Source organism: Rhinolophus sinicus, linkage group LG10, assembly GCF_036562045.2.
Source record: "Rhinolophus sinicus isolate RSC01 linkage group LG10, ASM3656204v1, whole genome shotgun sequence".
NCBI lineage: Eukaryota > Metazoa > Chordata > Mammalia > Chiroptera > Rhinolophidae > Rhinolophus > Rhinolophus sinicus.
Genome location: NC_133759.1, coordinates 21672555 through 21694752, shown reverse-complemented (window position 1 = coordinate 21694752; position 22198 = coordinate 21672555). Strand labels below are relative to the sequence as shown.

General features: G+C 38.6%; 1 protein-coding gene across 6 annotated transcripts in view; it reads right to left on the bottom strand.

Moving 5' to 3' along the window:
- The window catches only part of NEK10 (NIMA related kinase 10), a 181135-nt gene that overhangs the window by 86625 nt on the left and 72312 nt on the right, over nt 1-22198 (bottom strand). For all 6 annotated transcript variants that reach the window (XM_019745290.2, XM_019745292.2, XM_074312742.1 and 3 more), the window contains one exon: nt 9829-9904. In XM_019745290.2, coding sequence (XP_019600849.2) covers nt 9829-9904 — 76 coding nt within the window. The remainder of the gene's footprint in view (nt 1-9828; nt 9905-22198) is intronic.

Below are 22198 nucleotides of genomic sequence, written 5' to 3'. Positions count from 1 at the left end.
GACGGGTAAGGTCATTTGGGGTAACATTCATAAGAATAAGACAAGTTGACTGTAGCTCTGCAAAATAACTAAAATGTTTCTTTAATTCCTTTAGCCCTGATATGGTAATTTGGCCTTCATATTTTCCCATTATTTAAACCCTCTAACTTCCCCTACTCTTTCCTTTCCCTGTTGACCCTCATCACTGTTATCTCTTTTCTTGTTCACTTTTGACTTGTTACCATTTTATCAGTCATCCAGATTCACTTCCAAGCAAGTTCCGTCATAATGGCTGACTAGGAGGAAGATGTAAGTCACTTTGCATAATGCTTACCTAGTACATAGAATATGATACCCACCCCATCCCCACCGGCCTTTCCTTCAAATTCTGTAGTACTGGAAGGTCCCTGTTCTACCCCTGGCTTTCTGTATTGTATCTGGGCACTTTCTATATGCACCTGATCACGGCTCTTACAAGCTTTGTCTGGAAAAGGACTTAAGTCACCAACTCCTGACAAGTGCTGGGACAGCTACTACATAAGGGACAGGGAAAATGGTAAATGCATACATCCCTCTTCCATTCCATTTTCCCGTTTTTATTCTGTGAATTTTCCAAAAAACAGCACTTCCATTAAGTAACTGTCAGGCTCAGAGATACTCTATAATGGTATGAGATGTTCTATAAACACCAAGAGGAAAATTCCATGTCTCCCATAATTTCAACATACATCCCAACCCCACCACACCATAGCTCCTGCTGTCCCCTAACTATGCTCAGTCTTTCAGAATTGAAGTGAAGGATGATTTCATTTTCACAACTCTGAGATGTACCAAAGCTGGAAGCACAGAGAAATGTAATACCTATTGTGTGGAAGAAATAAAGCACTGACCGCGTCATGGCAGTATGTAGCTGTATTCAGGTGTGCTGGGTCAAACCCTACCAACTTAATGCTTCCTAGCTTCTAATGCACTCTTCAGTAAACAATGGCTTTCCTTGAAGTATTTCTCCTTTAAAGTGAGCACCATGCTAAGCTTTCTCTGTAGATTGTGTTAGAGGGGCAATACCACCAGCAATTGAAGGAAGAGACTTCCTGAAATGTCTGGCTGGGCCAGGGTAGGCAGTACAGGGGCAAGACTATACAGGGGAGCCTGCCCAGTCACAGGCCAAATCGCTGTCCCTCTGCAACCTGCAGCCTCCGGCTGGTGATCACCTTTCTGCAGCCCCTAAACACAGAAGTCAGCGTCCAGGCACAGTCTGCACCCTCTGAAGTTCTCAGGCTTGTGCAATACCTGGACTTGACCCCATTCCTCCCTCCCTGTGGCCCTCAAATGCTGAAGGCCTTGTACCCTCCTGCCGCATGCCCCAGCCATGGAGTGAGTGCTGACTGCCTACTCACCCACCTGTCCTGCAGAGGGTTGCTTCCTGCTTGCCCAGCAGCCCCAGACCAGCACCAGCCCGGCCCATCCAGCCGATTTCCCTGCTGGCAAGTGGGCTGAATCACACCTTCTGCAGTGAGGTCTTAACCTCTTCCAAGTTTGTCCTTCCCTGGATGCTCTCCCTTAGCCTGAAGGTACCATGCACAGTTTCCTTATACATTCTAGCTACTCCTTTATCATAGCTAATCATTCTTTATTAAACTTCCCGTTTAACCCACCAAGCCATTTCTGTCTCCTGATTGGATCCAGACTGTTCCACTTTACTCTGAGCAGATTTAGGGCTGAAGTGCCAGCTGTTCATGTTTAAAACAGTTGTTTCTTTGTATCACAGTTCTTAAATTCTGAAGCCACATAGGGTCTTATGATTATTTTTGACTGGACTACAGTGCTATATTATGGTTTATTGAATACAGCCACAAACTCTGTACAGCTCCTTCCAACCAGAAGTAACTGTACTTCTTGGCCTATCTCTTGAATTTCGGCTGGCCTCAACTTGTTTGTGGTAGGAGGGATGTTAAGTGATGGCCGAGGCTAGCCCTTAAAGGACCTTGCAGCTTCCACTGTTTGCCCTCTTGGAATGCTGCTCCAGCACAGTCATGTAAACAAAAGGCTGCCTGGAGGAGACTCAAGGAGCCCTAGCCAAGAGTCAACACCCACTGCCAGATACGGGAACTCATGTTCGACCTCCTAGCTGAGCCAATAATTAGCTGAATGTGTCCACACGAGTTAGTCCAGGGGAACCAACAGGGGAACTGCCTAATGAACCCACACAAACTGTTGTTGTTTTAAGTAAGTACATTTGGGGATGATTCATTCGATAGCAATAGAGGACCAAAATATACATCTTCCCATCATCAAATAATTCTTTTAATTTCTTAATTATTTAACAAATTGATTTGTGTTAAATATATAAGGGCATTTATTTTGACGAGATCACCATCCCTCTCACAAAATCATTTTATTGTAGTAAGATGTCTGACCATTCTGTGATCCCTCTCACACCTCCTTCCAAGGGGAAATGTGGAATGTATTACATAAAGACTTGGGTATCAAATGTTTAAAGTGACAAACAGGACAAGTAAATAAATATGGAGAAAGAAATCCATTGTTTACAGACCCATATTTACTCGTAAAAATAAAGACTATGAAAAGGTAAGGAGGGGCGGCTGGTTGGCTCAGTTGGTTAGAGCACAGTGCTCATAACACCCAAGTTGCTGGTTCGATTCCCACAAGGGCCAGTGAGCTGTGCCCTCCACAACTAGATAGAAAAAATCAACAACTTGACTTGGAGTTGATGGTCCTGGAAAAACACACTGTTCCCGAATATTCCCCAATAAAAATTTTAAAAATAATAAAATAAAGGTAAGGAAATTAAGATATAGACATTGAAGACAAGTGATTTGGAATAACCAGTTGATAAAGCAGCAAGGGCTTCCACTGACAAAATCAATCAGCAGAGAGCCCCGTTCTTGCCGTTTGGACAGTTCAGAACAAAGCAGACTCTGAAAAATCCATAATGTACGTGGCATCATGCATCTATATTTAGACTTTTAATCTTGGCTAAGCCAAGTATTTAGCAATGCCAGAGACACACAAAATGAAAACTAGCCATATCCTAACTATATACTATAAACTGTATTTTTCCCCCCACCTATACACTTCCCACGCTGTCAGTAGATTCAAAACATACTACAAATGTCAAAATTATATGAGGCTATAAATGTTATTAACTTGGAATTGCTATTTTTTTATTTTCTAGAAAGTCTATAACTTTTCAGTTTTAATTCCGAAAGGTTTTCTGGACATTATTAAGTCTGCTGTTAGTATTCAAAACCTATCTAAAATGTATTTATAAAGTGTTGAATGACGAGAAATCTGTGGAAATCAGGAAAACATTTTAAACAAGAATTTTCAGTTGAATAAAAGTAAAATTCGGCAAATAAATGTACGATAAACATTACCTGGAATGCAGGCGTTCTAAAGAACAAATCACAATGTCCCTGAAACAGCCATCAACCACAGTGCGACATTTCTAGTTTTTCACATATCAGTGGAATCTACCAGTGATTTCCTACTCAGTTAGCAGGCAGCCTAGCAGAGCGGTTAAGAACACACACCTCCGGGTCAGGCTGCCTGACTTGGATGTTTACATCCACGTTCCTCCACTTCCTAGCTGTGTGATGTTGGGTTAAGATCACTTAACCTCCCAAAAGGTTACTTAAGATAATCACACCTGTCTTAAAGGAGGTTGGAGAATTAAATGACTTAATATTTAGTGTAGTTACAACAGTGCCTGCCACCTAGTCAACTCTTTACACGTGTTAGATAAACAAAAATAAGTAAAAATATGTGGTTAGCAACATAATTCAAGACATTATGGGGTAGAGCATCATTAACATATGCTCTCTGGTAGTTTCTATTTAGCAACTTCTATGTTAATTTCACAAGACCATGTGACCTGTTCCACTGAGTCATTAAGATGTATTTAGAGTTCAATGTGTGCAAGAAATCCTGAGTTCACTCAAAAGTCCCACCTACCTCACCTAAACAGATAATGTAATAAAACAATTCTCTGAGTGTGTATGTGTTGTATGTATTTATAGAGCCTTGGGTGAAGGGAGGGGTAATATTATTCAGGTAAATCTTATCCTGCTAGGCTACGGAGAAGCCATAAATAAAAGCAATTACAGGCAAAAGCATCCTTGCATCCCACCTGTTCAAGGAACCACTTTGGAAAATTCTGTACCTCCAGGTTCCCCGCCTTTGCATGCTAATAAGCTCATATTCCTTCCCTTTTATACTCCTCAGCTGCTTGGGCCTGGCTGCTAGAAAAATCCTCATCCCTGCTAGTAACCAAAGCAGCCAGCCAGGGAACAAATGTAGAGACAGGCAGGGAGACGGAGCTATAAATAAACACAGCACAAGTAACTCTCCTCTATTGTGATTATTAAAAAATGAATCTGATTCTTAGACACAATACAATCTATACATCCAAATGAGCACAGTCTTTTCAAATTTTAGACTAACAGCAAACAACAATCACTATTATCTAGTGAGCGCTTACCACATGCCAGGCCATACCCAGCATTCGACGTGCACACCTCGTTTACTCTCACAACAATCTTTGAAGGTAGACACTATTAATATTCCTCATCTGCAGCTGAGGAAACTGAGGAACAGAGAAGTTCAATAATTGATAACTCTCAGCAGCAGACCTAGGACTTAAACCCAGGCAGTCTAATCCCAGAGACTGTACTCTTATAACCCACCATGTCTGTCAATATTACGTTCTTTTTCCAATTACGTTCTTAGTTTTGAAAATTCCTTTTTAGCAACTTCCCTCAGGGCCAATTTATCGATCACAAAAGAATGCTTGTCTCAATAATTTATAATAGTTCCACGTTATTTTTAAAAACTGATAACCTACTTGATCCCATTATTCACTCTTCCAGTAACTATGGAAAATATAAAGTAAATAATGGGAAAAAATAAAATAAAATAAAACAGACCTTGGCACCAAGGTACTGACTGTTTCCAACTGAAAACACTTACTCTGAGCTTCTCTGAGGCAAAAGTCAGAAAAGTTCAAAGACTTGTTAGTTCTTTAAAGCCTGATAAAAATGCACGTGGATTTTTTAATCACATTCAAATAAAGAATGTAAGCAATATCATTCAGCCATAAAAATAAGGAAACCCAGCTATTTGCAACGACATGGATGAATCTGGAGGTCATTATGCTAAGTGAAATAAGCCAGGCAAAAAAAACAAAAAAGTAGATTTCATAGAAACAGAGAATAGAATGGTGGTTGCCAGGAGCTGGGAGGAAGGAGAAATGGGGTGATGAAGGTCAAAGGGTACAGATTTTCAGTTATAAGAAGAATAAGTTCTGATGATCTAACGTACAACATGGTGAAACTATAGTTAATAATATGGTTCTGTATATTTGAAATTTGCTGAGAGTAAATCTTAAGCATTCTCTCAACAACAACAACAACCAATAAGAGTTAACTATGTAAGGTGATGGGTATGTTCATTGTCCTGATATTGGTAACCATCCCACATTGTCTGTCTATCAAATCATTGCATTATACATTTTAAATATACATAATTATATTTGTCAATTTTTCCCAATTACTGCTCAATATTTTTTAAAGACATTTTCAGACAAACCAAAAAAGAAAAACAAAAAAAAAACAAAAACAATAAAAACCCAGAATTATTTATTTTCACTGTAATAATTCAAAAGATGTTTTAGGATTCTGTCCATCTGCTCCTCTAGGCCCCAGGGAAACAACAGTGAACAAAAGAGACAACAGCCCTACTTTCATGGAATTTCTGTTTTAGTGGGAGAGACACACGATAAACCAATTAAAAAACAACCTAATGTCAGATAGAGGCCAGCGCTATGAAAAAATAAAGCAAGATAAAGAGATGGAGTCTGAAGAAGGTTGCTATTTGGGGCAGGTGATCAGAAAAACCTCTCTACAAAGTGGCATGTAAGCAGACACCAGAGGGAAGTAAGGAAGTAAACTGTAGCTACCTGGAGGAAAAGCATCCAGGTCAGAGCATTTGGGAGATCTGAAGAACAGCAAAGGGGGACAGTGATAGGGGATGAAAAATGTGTTACAGCGAAAGGAGCAATTTTCTTTGTAGTTCATTATTTTAGGTACTGTTCATAATCATGCAAGTATTAGATCATTCATATAGTAATATTTCTTAGGATGCCAAACTCTTGGCTCATCACTGGGGACAGTGATGAGCAAAATCATGATGGCCTATCACAAAACACTTCAACTTTGAGAAGAAAAAGTGCATAAAGTGTACAGGGAAGGGGAAACGTTCCCTGTTTAGGGAAGGTTAGGTTCGTCTGAGAAGGCTACCTTGCAGCTGAAAGGCCAAGGATGAGAAAGAGCTAACCAGATGACAAGTGGGAAAAAAGAGTATTCCAGGCAGTGGAAACAGCATGTGCCAAAAGCCCTGTGGTCAGAGGGAACATAGAGGGAACAGCTAAGCGTTGCTAGAGTTAAGTGTGGGTGAGGTAAAGCTGGATGACTTCACAGAGGCTGGAACACGTAGGGTTGTCTGCTTGTAGCTCCCTTGGAAGTTACTGAAGTGGTTTAAGTCATTTAACAGTTTCAGAGTTCTGAGTATATTATAGCTTTCTTAAGAACTTACGAGGTACAGTCAATAGTTCAGAATGCTTCATTTTGACTCTACTTGTCCTGGTTTACCTACAGGTTTATTTTGATCCATCCACTGAAAACTACACCAGCTTTTCTTTTAATTATCTAATGTCATAACATGAATGGGATTACGCTAAGCAATAAAGTCTCAAAGAATTCTCATTCCAGGATTAGTCAAAGTTTTCCATTTTTATTAGATCATATTTGCTTATTATCCAGCAATCCCAAATATGTGTTTTGTGAAGAACTAGCCTGACATGTTTCTCAGAGCTTCAAACTCTAAAATCTGAATCTGAAAATGCAGTTGAAAATAACGTACAGCTTTGGTCTCTGGAATTGGAGTAGGACATAGAGATTTTAAAAAATCAAACCAAAGACCATATTTGGAGAATATTTCCAAAGACCAGCCTAATAATGAATCAAACCAGAGGAAGAAAAGGAGGTGGAAATGACCTTCTGTTCTAGCACAATCAGTCCAGTACTCACACCCCATTTACCTAACAGCTGAGATACAAAATAAAGAATGCTCTGAGGCACTTCCTACAAGAACAGATAAAGAGAACTTTCTTCTACTAAGTAAGTCACTATCTAAGGAAGCAAAGGCAAAATACAAGAGCAAAAGGACATGGGAACATCAAGCCCATCAAACTCTGGGGACCCTGAAGGGGAGGGACAGGCATCCCAGATCCACATCAATAGGCTCAGAGACGCTCAGAAGGATGGATCACACAAAGATCACAGAATGTGGAGGGACATACCCTGCGGATGACTACAGGGGCAATTCAAGAAAAGGCATGAAGGTGTGAGACTCAGACTAGCGACTATGAAAGATACCTTGTTCTATTTTTATCCAATTTACAAACTCAGAGAAAACTCAAAAATAAGGATACGGAAAATTCAAAAGGAACCGGACAGATTAAACAATTTATTGGGAAACACCTTAAATTTGGAACAATTAGAACTTGAGAGATTATGACAGCTGACAGTGTCAGGACCCTGGCCAGGTCCCCTCCTACTGACATGCCCAATGCAAGCCTTTGGCATCATACTGTTAAGCAATGTCCCAGGAGTCTCTGCCCAAGGGCTTTCTCCCAGCCCACCCCAGGCAGGCCAGAGTACCTGGGGGGGTTCACTTCCCAACGCAGCCCTCGCCAATGACAAGTGTTCCCACTTACGATTGGAAAAAAAATTAAAAAATAAAGTACGTACTACAACCTTTCTTTCGGCATAAAGGACAACGCTGAAACATCTACACTATATCCCAGATAATAATCTATGAGTCTGATTATTAACGTTCCCTGTTCTGGCTGTTTTCTCTTCTCTGTCTCATTTCCTCACTCCTCGACCAGTGTTTCTTGGAACCACCTCCCAAATAAAGGATTTCACTTGAATCCTTGTCAGCTGGAGAATCCCAAAGTAAGAAAGCAATAGAATATAATTTAGGACTGAGTTCTCTTAACTCCAGGCTCAGCTGAAGACATCAAAAACGAGAGGGAAAAAATGGCTTGTGAGCCCAATGTCATGGTACAGCCCATCATACAAGGGCCATTTCTAACAACTAGGGGACAGGGGACGTAGGAGAAGGAAGTAGAAATAACTTTTTACAGCAATTTAAAAAAATGAAAAGCTTGATACAAAGACGAATGGTAATAAGATATACTGTACATGTTATAGAATAATTGTGATATACCTAAATGAAATAATAGATTAACTACATTAGGAGGTTCACTTTTCCTAAATGCTCAGTTAATTTAAAACTTAAAGGACAAGGTGAATCTGTCTGTGGGCTAATAAAGCAAAATACTTGTCAGGTTTTAGATTTCTTCCTATATCCTCTAGAGATTTCTCCCTCCCACCCAACACACACACACACACACACACACACACACACACACACACACACACACAGAGTAATATTAGCAATTCTAAAATTCTAAAATTGGGAATAAATCTGCCTATCGTAAGTATGATCGACTGAAATTTGAGTTTGTATTTTATTTGTTGTGTAATTTTGATTGACAAACAAATCTGTTCAGGAATATATGATCACACTTTTGTGATTAAAGTTTCATTTTATCTGAAAAAGAATGCAAAGTGAAACAAAAGAAAAATTATTCATCTAGCAGAAGTAATGGGTGAGTCAGCCATGTTGTTAATAGATTAAGTGTACAGATAAACTTGCAGTTTTCAAGGTACAATATTAGCATGGTCACCAACCTCTGTATCTTCTAAGTTAGTTTCAAGAACAAATATGTAAGAAATTTCTAGTAAAATAAATGAAAATTCACCCTCTAAAGCACCATTCGGAACATTTTTTTATGAAAGGAGTTTTTTAAATGAGGCTGTTATATTTACAGACAATCTCTACCCTCCCCTAAGAAGATTCATTCTGAATTCTATCCCTAGGACTCAACTGCACAATAATAGACGAGATTTAAAAAGAAGATGGACGTGTCTTGATTGTTTGACCTGATGAATGATACTTCAAACACTTTCCTTGAAAGCTGCTATTTCTATTAACTACTATAGCTATTTGTTAATTTTAACAGATTCAGACAAATGTGATGTGATCAGCAAAAGAAGATTCTCGCTTCAAAATAATTAATGGATTGCAAAGCAATCCTCAATGCATGCTAAAGAAGCTACAAGTGTCTTGATGCATCAAAATATAAACACTCATTTATCCGTAAAGCAACCAACCTTGTAAACGTGTCTAAGTATATATGTCATCATTTATTCACTCACACAATAAAATTTATGAAGCACCTACTATTCGCCAGATGCTGGAAAATACATATAAAGTCATAAAGACCCTTCCCCTGCCCTTGAATGTTTATAGGCAGAAAGAAAGAAAAAGAATCTTATAAACCACAGGTGCAATAAAATGTTCCAAGTGCCATGTTGGGTAGCAAATCAACTAGCGCATTCACAGCTTCATTCAACAACTACTGCACACCTACAACGTGCCAAGGATCATTTCAATTTATAGGTAATAGAAGTAGTCCACATGAGGAGCAGAATTACCCTAGAGGAATGAGAATTGGTTGTTGTTTTATACACACATAATGATACATAATTCTATACACATATATTACCTAAGTAATTGGGGAAAACTTACTAAATACACTTCTTTTCCTAAAATTGTCTTTCCTTTGTGAGCCAAGAAAAGAAATGAAAGTCCAAACCAGTTAAGCATGATGTTTGAGAGCCATAAAATAAGTGTCCTTACCAGGAATACAGGATTGTTCCAACAACAGATGTGAGTTTACTGTTTTCTTGTTTTTGCTTTGCCAGGCCAAAGTCAGCTACAATTCACAAAACAAAATAATGTTACTATATTTTCCCAGCATTAGCATCATTCCTTAAGTTTTACAATAACTGTTACAGTTCACAACTGAAAGCTTTCCTTCTATTTTTTTTTTTTACCTTCTGTCAGAATGTCCTATGTACCAATCTTCCATACCACTCACAGCCTTAATGAATGGCATACATATAATACGACATTATGCTACATATTTTGACATAATAAGGTTTATCGTTAAAAAAACTAAAGTCTTGCTGACTGAAACATAGGACAAAGTACTCATTGAACTTGTGATTTCACTTTTTACATTATCTTTCATAATGTCAAATTAATAGAATGAACTTAATATTGTGGCATATGGCAATCATGACCTCATCTGTCCAAAAAATAAATAAATATATAAACATAAGGTAAGCGTGAATAACCACCATGAACATCTAAAAACCTGAACTAAATGTAATCTATTGGTACCAAATCACACTATGATGTTCAAAATCACCTCAAAATATTTACATACCAATATAAATATGAATTCGGGTTTATACCGACATAAATTCGGATTTTTAATTTAGAACACCAAATACTTATATTTATTTAATATTAGCACTAGCTGTACATTTCAAATCACCTACAGATACTCTTCTTTTTTAAATCGCTTAACACTTAGGGCAAGGTGGTAGAAACTTACCCTTCATATCCTCACTGTACAGATTTACCAACATTTCAAGAGACTTAATTACCATGATTACGCAAAAACACAGCGCTGAACCCGACCAGCCCTGGAGAACGAGAGGCTGAGTCCCAGCCAAAAGCCAGAACTAATTGCCAGCCATGTGCGTGAGCCTCTTGCAAGAGGGAGTGCAGGCTGCAGATGACGCAGCCCTAGTTAACAGCTTGACTAAAGCCTCCTGAGAGACCCTGAGTCAGAACCACCCAGCCATGCTGCTCCTGAATTCCTGATGCTCGGAAATGGTGATCACATAAATGTTTGTTGTTTTCAGCTGCTAAGTTTCACAGGAATTTGTGCCACAGCAATGGATACTTAATACAACCGCTAACACCCTAGTCCAAGCCCCCGTGAAGTCTCAACTACGTTACTGAACTACACTTCCTCAACAGCCTCCCTGCTTCCACCACTCCCTCCAAAACATCACTCGCCATTCCAGAGCCTAAAGGAACTTTGAAAAACCTAGAGCACACATCCACACTTAAGGAGGTTAAAATTCTACAAAGACTTCTGATAAATACTAAGAACCAAGGCTAAATGCCTAATACGCATATAAGGCCATACATACATTACCTAGGTTTTCAGAAAGTTTTTCTTGACCATACTATAAAAAATGTGTTCCCTTCCTGAACACCCTTCTATTACATTTACTTAATTCTTGACACCTATCATTATCTGAACTTGTTTTCATTTATTTAATATTCATTTATACGTTTAAGGTCTGTCATTCCTAACTAGTATGCAAGATCCAGGACAGCAAGGACTTGATGTCATTTATCACTATAGATTGACAGATAGCTTTTGATAAATATATAGATATATATAGTCATATGGATGTGTCTATCTATTATCTATCTATCTACCTACCTCAAACCAGTAGTGCTCTTAACAAATGGGAAATGTTAGAGGGCTAAATTATATGAAGTGTTGTTAAGACCCATTCACGAGCAAGATGGCTTGCTACAACCTTTCTATTCCTCTATTCTGTAACGGAGAAAATTACTATTAATAGAAATAGTAGAGTATTTTAATATTTCTAGAGGCTCACTATAATCTTAGCACTCATAAACCTTGACCAATTTGCAATCTAAAATAATACTTTAACTTTTAGTTCTAATTCTACATAGAAATTATCTTGTTTTTCTAAAAATGGCATTGATTTTGAAAGGCAGAAACTAAGGAGTGGTACTCAACAATGATTCTACTCACTCCAGTTAATTTAGATAAATGGCAGAAACTCAGACTGATGTCTGCAAAAACACAGATGGTTGAGAAGTATTCTTAAAGCGAGTAAAAGCTAATATTGTTTGGCCATTTGGAAGATTTTGGTAGCAGCAGTAATGTTTCTATTACTCTTTTCTCATTTGTGATCATATTTGGAGTAGAGGAAATGGTTTTATTTCAGGCACTGTGGTCATAAAAGCATTCATGAGCTATAACAGATATTCAAAAGCAGCAACAGAAAACATTTTTGTTTTTCCCTTTGCGTTACATATAGCACGTTATGCAAAAAAGAATTAGGATTAAAAAAAACCAAACATCTCCTTTGATGGAACAAATGATATAGGAAATGTTAAAGGCTGTAGCATGTTTCTGCTACAGCCTGCAGCTGTTAACCTTCAGATGGAAAAGGTGTGTGGTCTCTGGTTGAGTTCTCAGATTCTTACTCTGTCATTTACTACTGGTGTGACACTGGACAAATTGCTCAGCTACTCTGCTCAAAAATGGCCTATAAGGGCCGGCCCGGTGGCTCAGGCGGTTAGAGCTCCAAGCTCCCAACTCCAAAGGCTGCCGGTTCGATTCCCGCATGGGCCAGTGGGCTCTCCACCACAAGATTGCAAGTTCGATTCCTCGACTCCTGCAAGGGATGGTGGGCAGCGCACCCTGCAACTAAGATTGAACACGGCACCTTGAGCTGAGCTGCCGCTGAGCTCCCAGATGGCTCAGTTGGTTGGAGGGCGTCCTCTCAACCACAAGGTTGCCGGTTTGACTCCGCAAGGGATAGTGGGCTGCACCCCCTGCAACTAGCAATGGCAACTGAACCTGGAGCTGAGCTGCACCCTCCACAACTAAGACTGAAAGGACAACAACTTGAAGCTGAATGGCACCCTCTATAACTAAGATTGAAAGGACAACAACTTGACTTGGAAAAAAGGCCTAGAAGTACACACTGTTCCCCAATAAAGTCCTGATCCCCTTCCCCGATAAAAATCTTTTAAAAAAAAATAAACAAGAAAAAAAAGAAAGCATTTCCTTCTTATCCATTTTACATGGTATGTAACAATCTGCCAACCTTTGTCTTCAACACAACAGGACCCTATATAAGCACCAGAAGGTCTCCTGATTGCTATTCTTCATAAAGATTACAGCTGCCCTATCTGGTCTTTGAGACTGTCCATTTATTCATTGATTCACTCATTTGCCCAACAAAAATAGGGAGGGTGCCAAAAAATGTATACACATTTTAACAAATGAAAAAACTTTTAAAATTGTAATACACGATATATACTGATAACAAAGGATGAACACAAGTCACATTTGACTTCTGCAAATACAAAAGGTGCTCAAAGTAGTTACCATCAGCATCCAGACACTTCTAATTATGGCGAACTACTGCTTGAGCAATGTTGACCAAAGTGTATACTTGTTGTATACATTTATTTGGCACCCCCAGTATATACTAAGCATCTACTATATTCTAGGTACTGGGCTACGTACTAAAGATAAAATGGCAAACTCATCAGAAATCATCCACAATGACATAGCCCTTAGAGACCAGTGGTAGAGATACATTAAACAAAGAATCACATGTATAAGTGTAAATTTGAAGTTGTGATAAGATCATTAAAGAACAAGTAAATATATGATGTTATGAAAGGCTATAGGGAACACAGCTGATCATGAAAAGCTTCCATGACAAAATGGTGATAGAGTAAATATGTAAAGGAGAACAGGAGTTAACTAGGTAAGAAAGGAACGTGGAGAAGAGACTTCCAGGTTGAGGAAGCCGCACATGCAAAGGTCCTGTGATCAAGTCAGTACGGTCTATTGAGGAACTGAGAAAAGGCCAGTCTGGCTGGAGGGTAGAAAACAGAGGGTGTGGCCAGGTGATACAGGACTCCACAGGCTGTGTACGGATGACCGACCTCTGTTTTCATTGGCCAACTTAAAATGTCCATTTCAACAAAGCTCAGCACTTGATAATGAGCACCTTGGTGCCCTCATACATGCCTGTTTCTTTACCTGAAATTCCTTTCTTAAGGGAATACTATTAAGATACATAGATGAGTGACGAACTGTAGAGGAAGACGTGGTTCATCCCTGGCACTGTCACCTATTATTTGGGTGATTTAAGCAAGTTTCCTTACCTCTCTAAGCCTTTTTATTATCTGTAAATATGGAAATATGCCTCAGATACGGCATGAGCTGATGACTATAAGACTTTTACCCTGTAGTACATGCTCAAGAGATACAGCTATAGTGGTTGCTTCTTTCCTTCGAAGCATAGCTAACATTTTTGAAATCTTAAGGATGTCTTCTCTAAGTGAAAGCAAGGAATGACTGACAATTTCAGGAAAGGATCAGTTGAAACCTCTATAATGCTAGTCGATAACAGAGGAGTCTATTTGAGCACAACTGTGTAAGGGGCCAGAAGGAAGATATCCACCTTGCAACCCTATCTTGTCTACAGTTTCGCTCTTTCCTTCTGCCTCAGTAAATGGAGTGACCAGCCTCCAACTTCCATAGCAAAAGGGTCACCAGTAATGCTCTCTGTCCAGGGCTCCATGGGGGATACGAAGGGGTTTCCCAGAAAGGTGCTCAGAGTTTTCCCTCAACAAACCCATCTCACTGGCACTTCCTCCTCTGAAGGCCACTCAGATTTCTAATCCCTGCCACCAAAACTTCTCCTTGACCTTCTTCCAATTGAAGTTCAGCTGTTACTAACTATATTAGTTCTAATTCAACAAGTTGAATGCTAATTAAGTCTAAAATTAAAAATTTAAAACAGGGGAAGGAGGAAGGGAATTAACTTTGGTATACCGGGGCGCTCTTCCCCCCTGCCGCTTTCCACTCTTGCAAAGCTCCCTTCCCCAGTGCAGTCCCTACCCATGAGGCAGAGTGAAGATATTTCTTTTTATCAGCAGCATCACTATTTTACTGTTTTCTATTGATGGAGTTGTTATGACTGAGAGCTTCAGGATAAAAAATTCAACACCTGACACAAGCGTGCTTTCTGAATTCTAGGTAACTCCATGTCTACAGCACACTGGATTTTGGGAGAAACTAATGTCCTTACTAAATGTAGGCTCTTTAAAATCATTTTTAATGTGGGGTTTGTTTCTGGTTACTATTATTTGGAATAATGAAACTACACACATAGTTGTAATATTAAGTAGGAGTGCTAAGAGTCAGATTCTTATAAAAACAGGTCAGGCTCTCTCTCGCGCGCTCTCTCTCTCTCTCTCTCTCTCTCTCTCTCTGTCTCTCTGTCTCTCTGTCTCTCTCACTCTTTGTGGTAACATTTTAAAGTCCAAAAGGCTCCAATGTTTCAGTCCACGAAATCAGATGTGTAGTACAGTGTACTGATGAAATTTGTCTGTAAAAATAGACTTTCCCACCTACTCACCATGCTGCTTCAGAGAACACACTTTGGGAAAACTCACAGAATGAAAACACATCCAGAATACATCAGAGTGTGCCCTATACATTACAACTTTTTCAGAGGACTAACCCATATCCCAATATGCCGATATGAAAGCACACACTAAAATAAACTCTGTTATCTTTCATTTTTGGTACTTATACAGCCATATAAACTTATATAGCCTTATAAACCCAACATTGGAAAGTTTCCATTTCCAATGTTTTCCTAAGGTGGTAAAGATTTGATGCTCCCATATTCTCCCACCCAGTCCACTGTCTCTCCAGAAGAGCATAACAACTATCTGGCCCAGGGTTAGGAACAGGCTCTTACTTTCCCAGGACTGCCATTCTCAACTTTTCCTCCGAGCCAAGTACTATTCAAAGCTCAGAATTGCAGAATAACCCACCAACATTGTGAGATGATGATGATGATTATTATTATTTTAGAAATAGGATTTGACTGAATTTGCTTCACTGTCTCATTTTACATGACCCAATGGCAATATAAAGAAACTGTGGTGGACTTCACAGAAAATATTCTTGCTCTCTTAGCAAGAAAGGCAATATGTTGACTGAGAGACTTTCTAGAAATCCCATGGCTACCTTTCCCACACAGATGTATGAGAGTATGCAACACAAGTGACTCAATGTTCTGTCGTCTTTTAAGAGCACTCAAAGTTCTGTGTCAGCTCAAATTCAAATAGACACTATATGTGGTTAATGGGAAGTAAACCACAGATTTAGTTCAAAGTAAGGTAAGTCAAGAGACCTACAAAACCCATAAGTAGAGTCATTATATACATATTTGACCAGGAGATTTTACAGGTATATGAGATCATATGCATATAAGGATTTTGAGTTACCAAAAGAAGTGCAATACTAATTCGTTTTTCTATTAATGACAAACATTTCTCAGAAGCCGTCAAGACAACTAATAGCAATTAAATCTTCTAATTCTCTAGAAACAATTAAAATGCCAAGGATTCTGGCAATATAAGACAGATCTGACTTGTTTTCTCAAACTTTGGAGGCATTCAAGAAAGTAAAATCTTTCCTTTCACACCTTTGGGTTACACTGTTTGCTGAGATGACAGTGGGAACCTATTAAATCTCTCTCCAGTTATGCACACGATTTCCACCTTAATCCTTGGTTCCTCTCGCATCAAGCACTCTTTCCAGGAAATCTTGGCTATCACATCAAAATCTCAGACTCACGAAATCTCACATGCAAAAATCTCATTATTGCCTATTTGTAACTGGCTTCTGAATATTTCCACTGAGATGTGTTTTCGTTCATTAGTTCATTTATTCATTCACGTGTTCATTCATTCTTCTATCCATTTATTCAATAAACATTGATTAAGTGATTTCAGAGGAACAAAGTCAAGGCAAGTGGTTTCCCTTACCTCGAGGAGGAGATGACCATAAACCAACATCCTCTGTGCTATGAGAGAGGCAAGCCCAATGGACTAAGGGAGCCCAGAACCAGAATGTATCAGAGGCTGGCATCAAAGATGTCATCTGGAGGAATGATGTCTGAATTAAGTAGCAGGAGTGAGGAAGTGTGCTCCAGGCAGAGAGAGTGACATGTGTGAAGTCACAGAAGCACACAACCACAGCCTGGTCAGTTCAGAAAAAAGCAATCTGACCCATGAGGCCAGAGCAAAGGGCATGGGGGAGATCGTAAAGAAAGGGCCTTGGGTGCCCTAAGGAATCGAAACTTGATCTTAAACATAATAGGGAGCTACCTGACGGAGTTTAACCAGGAAAAGGATATAATCAGATTTCTAACTCAATATGTCCAAAATCTTACACCTCAAATCTCCTCCCCCAATTCTCTGCCAATGGTATCACAATCTCAAAACTCTGATTCTTTCTCAACTGTTCACACACCTCATTAACTGGCCACCAAATCTTATTAATTCTGGGTCCCAAATAACTGCTGAATCTAGTCCCTCCACCCTATCATCTTCTCCTGCTGCCATAGGAAAATGCACATCATCTTTCCTGGACAATTGCAAGAGTCTTTAGTGGCAAATACTGGGGCTAGCTCTCCAAAAGCCATGGGCCACCCCCCCTCTCCCTTTCTCATCTCCAACTACTAAGGCTGGAAACTCACTTAGCAGTCCCCCTTAGAGTTAGGGTGGTCACGGGACTTGGGATGGGCTAACACAATGTAAGAAGTCTAATAGGGACCTTCTGTGAAAGAGTTTCTTTAATGATAAAAGGAGATAGCCATTTGAAGAACAGATTTTTTTTTTCATCCTAGCTGCCACTTGCTTCCTGTCTTTGAATAATGATGCCTGGAGCTCTGGTCAATCTGTTGAGGATAATGGAGAAAAAAGATGGAAAAGCCTAGATCGTGGCTGACCTCTTGAGTTGCTGAACCAGCTCTGGAACTGCCAACTTCCAGACCCCTGGTTCTGAGATAACTGCGTGTCCTCATGGATTAGGCCACTGGTAGCCTGGCTTGTTGCATCCAAACATCCTAACTGATACATCTCTAAAACTGGGATCTGTCTCCAGTCAGACCCTGGTGTGCCCTCACCTGCATTACAATTCTCCTCTATAATCCAAACCTGATTGCATAATTTCCGATCTGAAATCTCTGAAGATAAGTCTCTGACCAAAGGTCAAGTCCAAGGTCCTCACCCACCAAAGTCTCTATTGTCATGATGTATTCAGTATCGTACAAGTCCATAGGCACACTGTACTGCTTCAGATCTCTAATCCTTCCTATTGGCTGTGCTGCCTTCCTGCAATGCATTTAACTCTCCTATTTAACTCCTTACTTGAAGACCCTATAGGCAGAATTAGTCACAGTTTTTCCTGTGTGTGGTAGTTGTGAAAAGAACTGTTCACCCATAGTCTTTCCAGGGGAGGAATATATTATTATTACCAGTAGCAACAGCCAAATATCATTTGAGTAACATCTAGAAATACACACAGCCTGTTTTACTGCAGAATGAACATGTGACCTCATGCACTGAAGCCCGTGTCTGAATTCTATCACCTATAAGTGAATGCGTTGTTGCTTTTTTTTTCTTTTTTCCTTTTTCCTTCTTTTCTACTTTGGAGCAGAGAGTAAAGGGGGCATGTAAGGTTTACATTAAAAAGCGAGTATTTGTAAAAGCCAAGACATGTGAAATGCTGGGGTGGAAGGCAAGTGCTTTTCAGCAGATTCCCTCCTGCAGAGTCGTTCTCTATGGGATGGCACAACATGGATCTTACATGGCAGGTTAAAGCATTTTGGGGCCAACTTTGACCATATGTGGCCCACCAAGCCTAAATCCGCTGAGCCCAACGTGCCACTGAGTCAGGGTCTGTTTCCTTGTGTCGCCTCCAAGGCTGCAAATAAATGCAGGGGCAAGGCCTAGACATGCTTCATGGCACAAGTCATTAAAAGATGCAGTCTCTTAAGCAGAAATATATTTAGACATTAAAATTAGATACCATTTGTAAAACTGTGCATACCTAAATATGTTAGTACTTTCTACTCTGCTGCTGCATGAAGGCAAGCTCAAGCCAGAATGCTCACTATAAATAACTGCAAACCAACCTCAATCTTAAAACATCTAATTCACCTATAGTGAGAAAAAAAAAAGAAGAGGGAAATTTTAGTTTTTCTAAAGCTTTGTTCTGGTCACATTTGCAATACAGTTTCTCTCATGCATCTTAAACATCACTTGGCAACTCTCTGCTTCTTTTCTGGGAGTAAATAAACCTTCTAGCACAAGAAAAGAGAAAAATACAATATGACAAGGCTGCCCCTTTGTGGTAACATGCTTTCTTGCTCTCTCTGTCTCTGTCTCTCTGTCTTTCTCTTTCTCTCTCTCTCTCTCTCTCTCTCTCTCTCTCTCTCTCTCTCTCACACACACACACACACACACACACACACACCCCACAGTCTATTTTTATAGACTCTATGAATTGTAGCTTTATTTAAACCTCCTAAAATTTGGGAATCTTATATATTTGGTTTCAAATTAATGCTGTAAGATTTTAATTTAACCATAACACCTCTTAAAAATAAGAGTCTCTAATGTCAATATTTATATCAATAATGATAGACACTGAAAAACAGAAAAACATATCACTATTTTATTTTGTAATTTTAGTCATAAAATCATTTTATAGTCATTTGAAATAATGGTAGCACATCAATGCCTTGTCCATATAATTCCTTTAATGGAGAGAAACTGAATTAGGAGAAAATTCTGTTTTGAGATTGATCACTGCTTCTTTATTCGAAAGTAGAAAAATAATGCCTCATGAAAAGCTAAACAGTCTTGAAAATGGAAAATCATTTTTTTTAATTAATAACTCCTAAGTGTAAGCTTAATAAATATTAGTTAGAATAAGTTTAGGCAATGAGGGGCAGAACAGAGAAAAACAAAATAAAAGTTTGCTTACTCTTGTAAAACAAAGTAACTTTTCTAGAGAGTCCTTTACAATATGAGTATAAGCAACAACAAAAAATATATTTCTTATTAAAGTTAGAGACTAAACATGAAAGTGGTATATTGTGTTAAGTCTAATGTGGAGACATAATAATGTAACTAGCCTGCCTATTCTGAGTTAAAAGGTGGATTGATCATATGTGTTTATCTCCTTCAGCTCTCAAAACATTGCTAACATGAAGGGGGAAAAGTATCTTTGTAAATTTACTAACCCACAGGGATGATCAGAATGGGCTTGAAGACAACAGAGGTTGCGAGAGTCCAATGAAGTTTTGGAAAATGTAAAGTAGATGGAGGACGGCACAGAGCATGAGTCCCAACCCACGTGGCTGAGCATATAAGGGCAAAGCCTGCAGAGCCTGGGCACCGACCAAGGGACAACTGAACGTGGCCTCCCTAAGCCGCCTTTACCCATGTGACTCGCAGAAGGACAGCAGACAGACAGACATTGCCTCTGGCAAGGTAATGAAGGTGCATTCTCTACAAAAAATTTAAGTAATGACTTTGGGGGTCTTCAAGGAAAGGCTCCTTTGGGCTCTAATGAAGTCCACCAGATGACAGGCTTAACTGAAACTCACAGAGCTTTTAAAAGCCTTTTACTTAGTGACTTTCCTGAATGTATGAAAGACCAGTCCAGGTTCAACAGACATTTGAGGAAAGTCTCCAACAGGAAACAGAGATCAAACTAAACAGAAAAAAAGAATATAGAAAAGATAGGCCTAGAAGATGTAGAAACAATGCAGGGTGCTGGAGGGGAAAAAAATCTATATGTGTATATTATCCTGAGAGAGAATAAAAGCAGGATTCCATGAAAATGGAATAAAGAACAAGATGAAAGTTGGGGAAATTAAAAATATGATAAAGTTATTCAATAGAAGCACAAGAAAATAAAGTTGCAGAAATAACTCTAAAATAGAACAAAGAGACAAAGAGCTGTAAACTAAGAAGAATTACTTTTAAAATTAGTAGATTATTTAGTATAAACATGTAAGACTTATAGGCATTCTAATAGGGGAAACAGAAAGCAGATGGGAGCAAAGCTGTGAAGAAATAATGTAGGAAATTTTCTCAGAACTGAAGTTATAATCTCCAGATTGAAGAGCACACCTCCTTCCATACACACTGAATGAAAAGAGACCCGTCCAAAGCAGAGGGTAAAGGGAACATCCTAAAAGTTTCCAGAGAAGTGAAACAGTTCATGTATCAAGCAATTGGAATCAGAACATACTGGATTTCCTAACAGTGAAACTGGATATCAGAAGATTAAAATAACACCTTCAACTTTGGAAGGATAATGACTTTCCTCTGAGAATACTACACCCAGCCAAATTACCAATAAAGTACAAGGGCCCCATAAAAATATATTGTGACATTCAAACATCGAAAAATTATAACTTCTGAAGGACTTTCTTAGGAAAGTACTGGAAGATACACTTCGGCAAAACAGAGGAGTTAAACAAGAAAGAGAAAGACGTAGGATGTAAGAAACAGAGACTCCAACCAGAGAAGCAGCAAATGAAAGTTCCAGAACAATGCCTGTGTAGCAGACTAAATTCAAATCTGGTCTATATTACAGCAAGTAGCTATGGGAGTTGGATGGTCAGGAGAACAAAATTGAGAGTAATTGCCATGTTTGCCCATGTGTAAGTAGTACAGAGAGGGCTTTCATGATGCTTTTGAAAGATCTGGGAAAAAGAAACAATAGCTACACAAAAAACTAGAAAAACAAAGAAAACAGAAGAACAAGAAAAACAAAAAGATCAACAAGAAAGGAAAGGTAATCAACATTGAATGATAATCACACAATAGTAATAATGTAAACATTAAATATTGATTTAACCCCAAATTGTGCTATAAGTGTATTGGCAGGATGGTAGATGGAATAAGAAAAATTAAATCCTCAGCTGTCACAGTGGAAAATCAAATACCAGAAAAAAAAAACTAAACAGAATTAAAACTTTAGGAAAAGAGAGCTAGGAGCTGCATAGGGGGAAGAAGTTTCCTTTATAAGTTTTTTAGCACTATTTCATTTTGTGAACTATTATAATGTATGGTGCTAATTAAAGAAAATAAATATAAAAATTAATTAAAATAAATTTAGAAAGAAAAGAAATCAGGCTACTATAACAACAGATGAGCCTTTATGTATTTTAATGTAACCAAAGAAAATGATCACAGCTAATCTTAGTAAGAAAATGAAATGCAGGATTAACTATCATTTAGGAAATATGACTTGAATAGCCATCTAAGAAGGATGAAACAGATTTTTTCATGTATATGTGTGTGTATATTATATATATATATACATATATACATATATATAATATACCATATAGAACAAATCTGGTTGACAGTATTTAATAATTATATGTATATATGTGTGTATATACACACGTATATAGTATTTGCTATAAAATTCAAATATACAACTTATTATAATCCTTTTTAACTTATAAATTGAAAT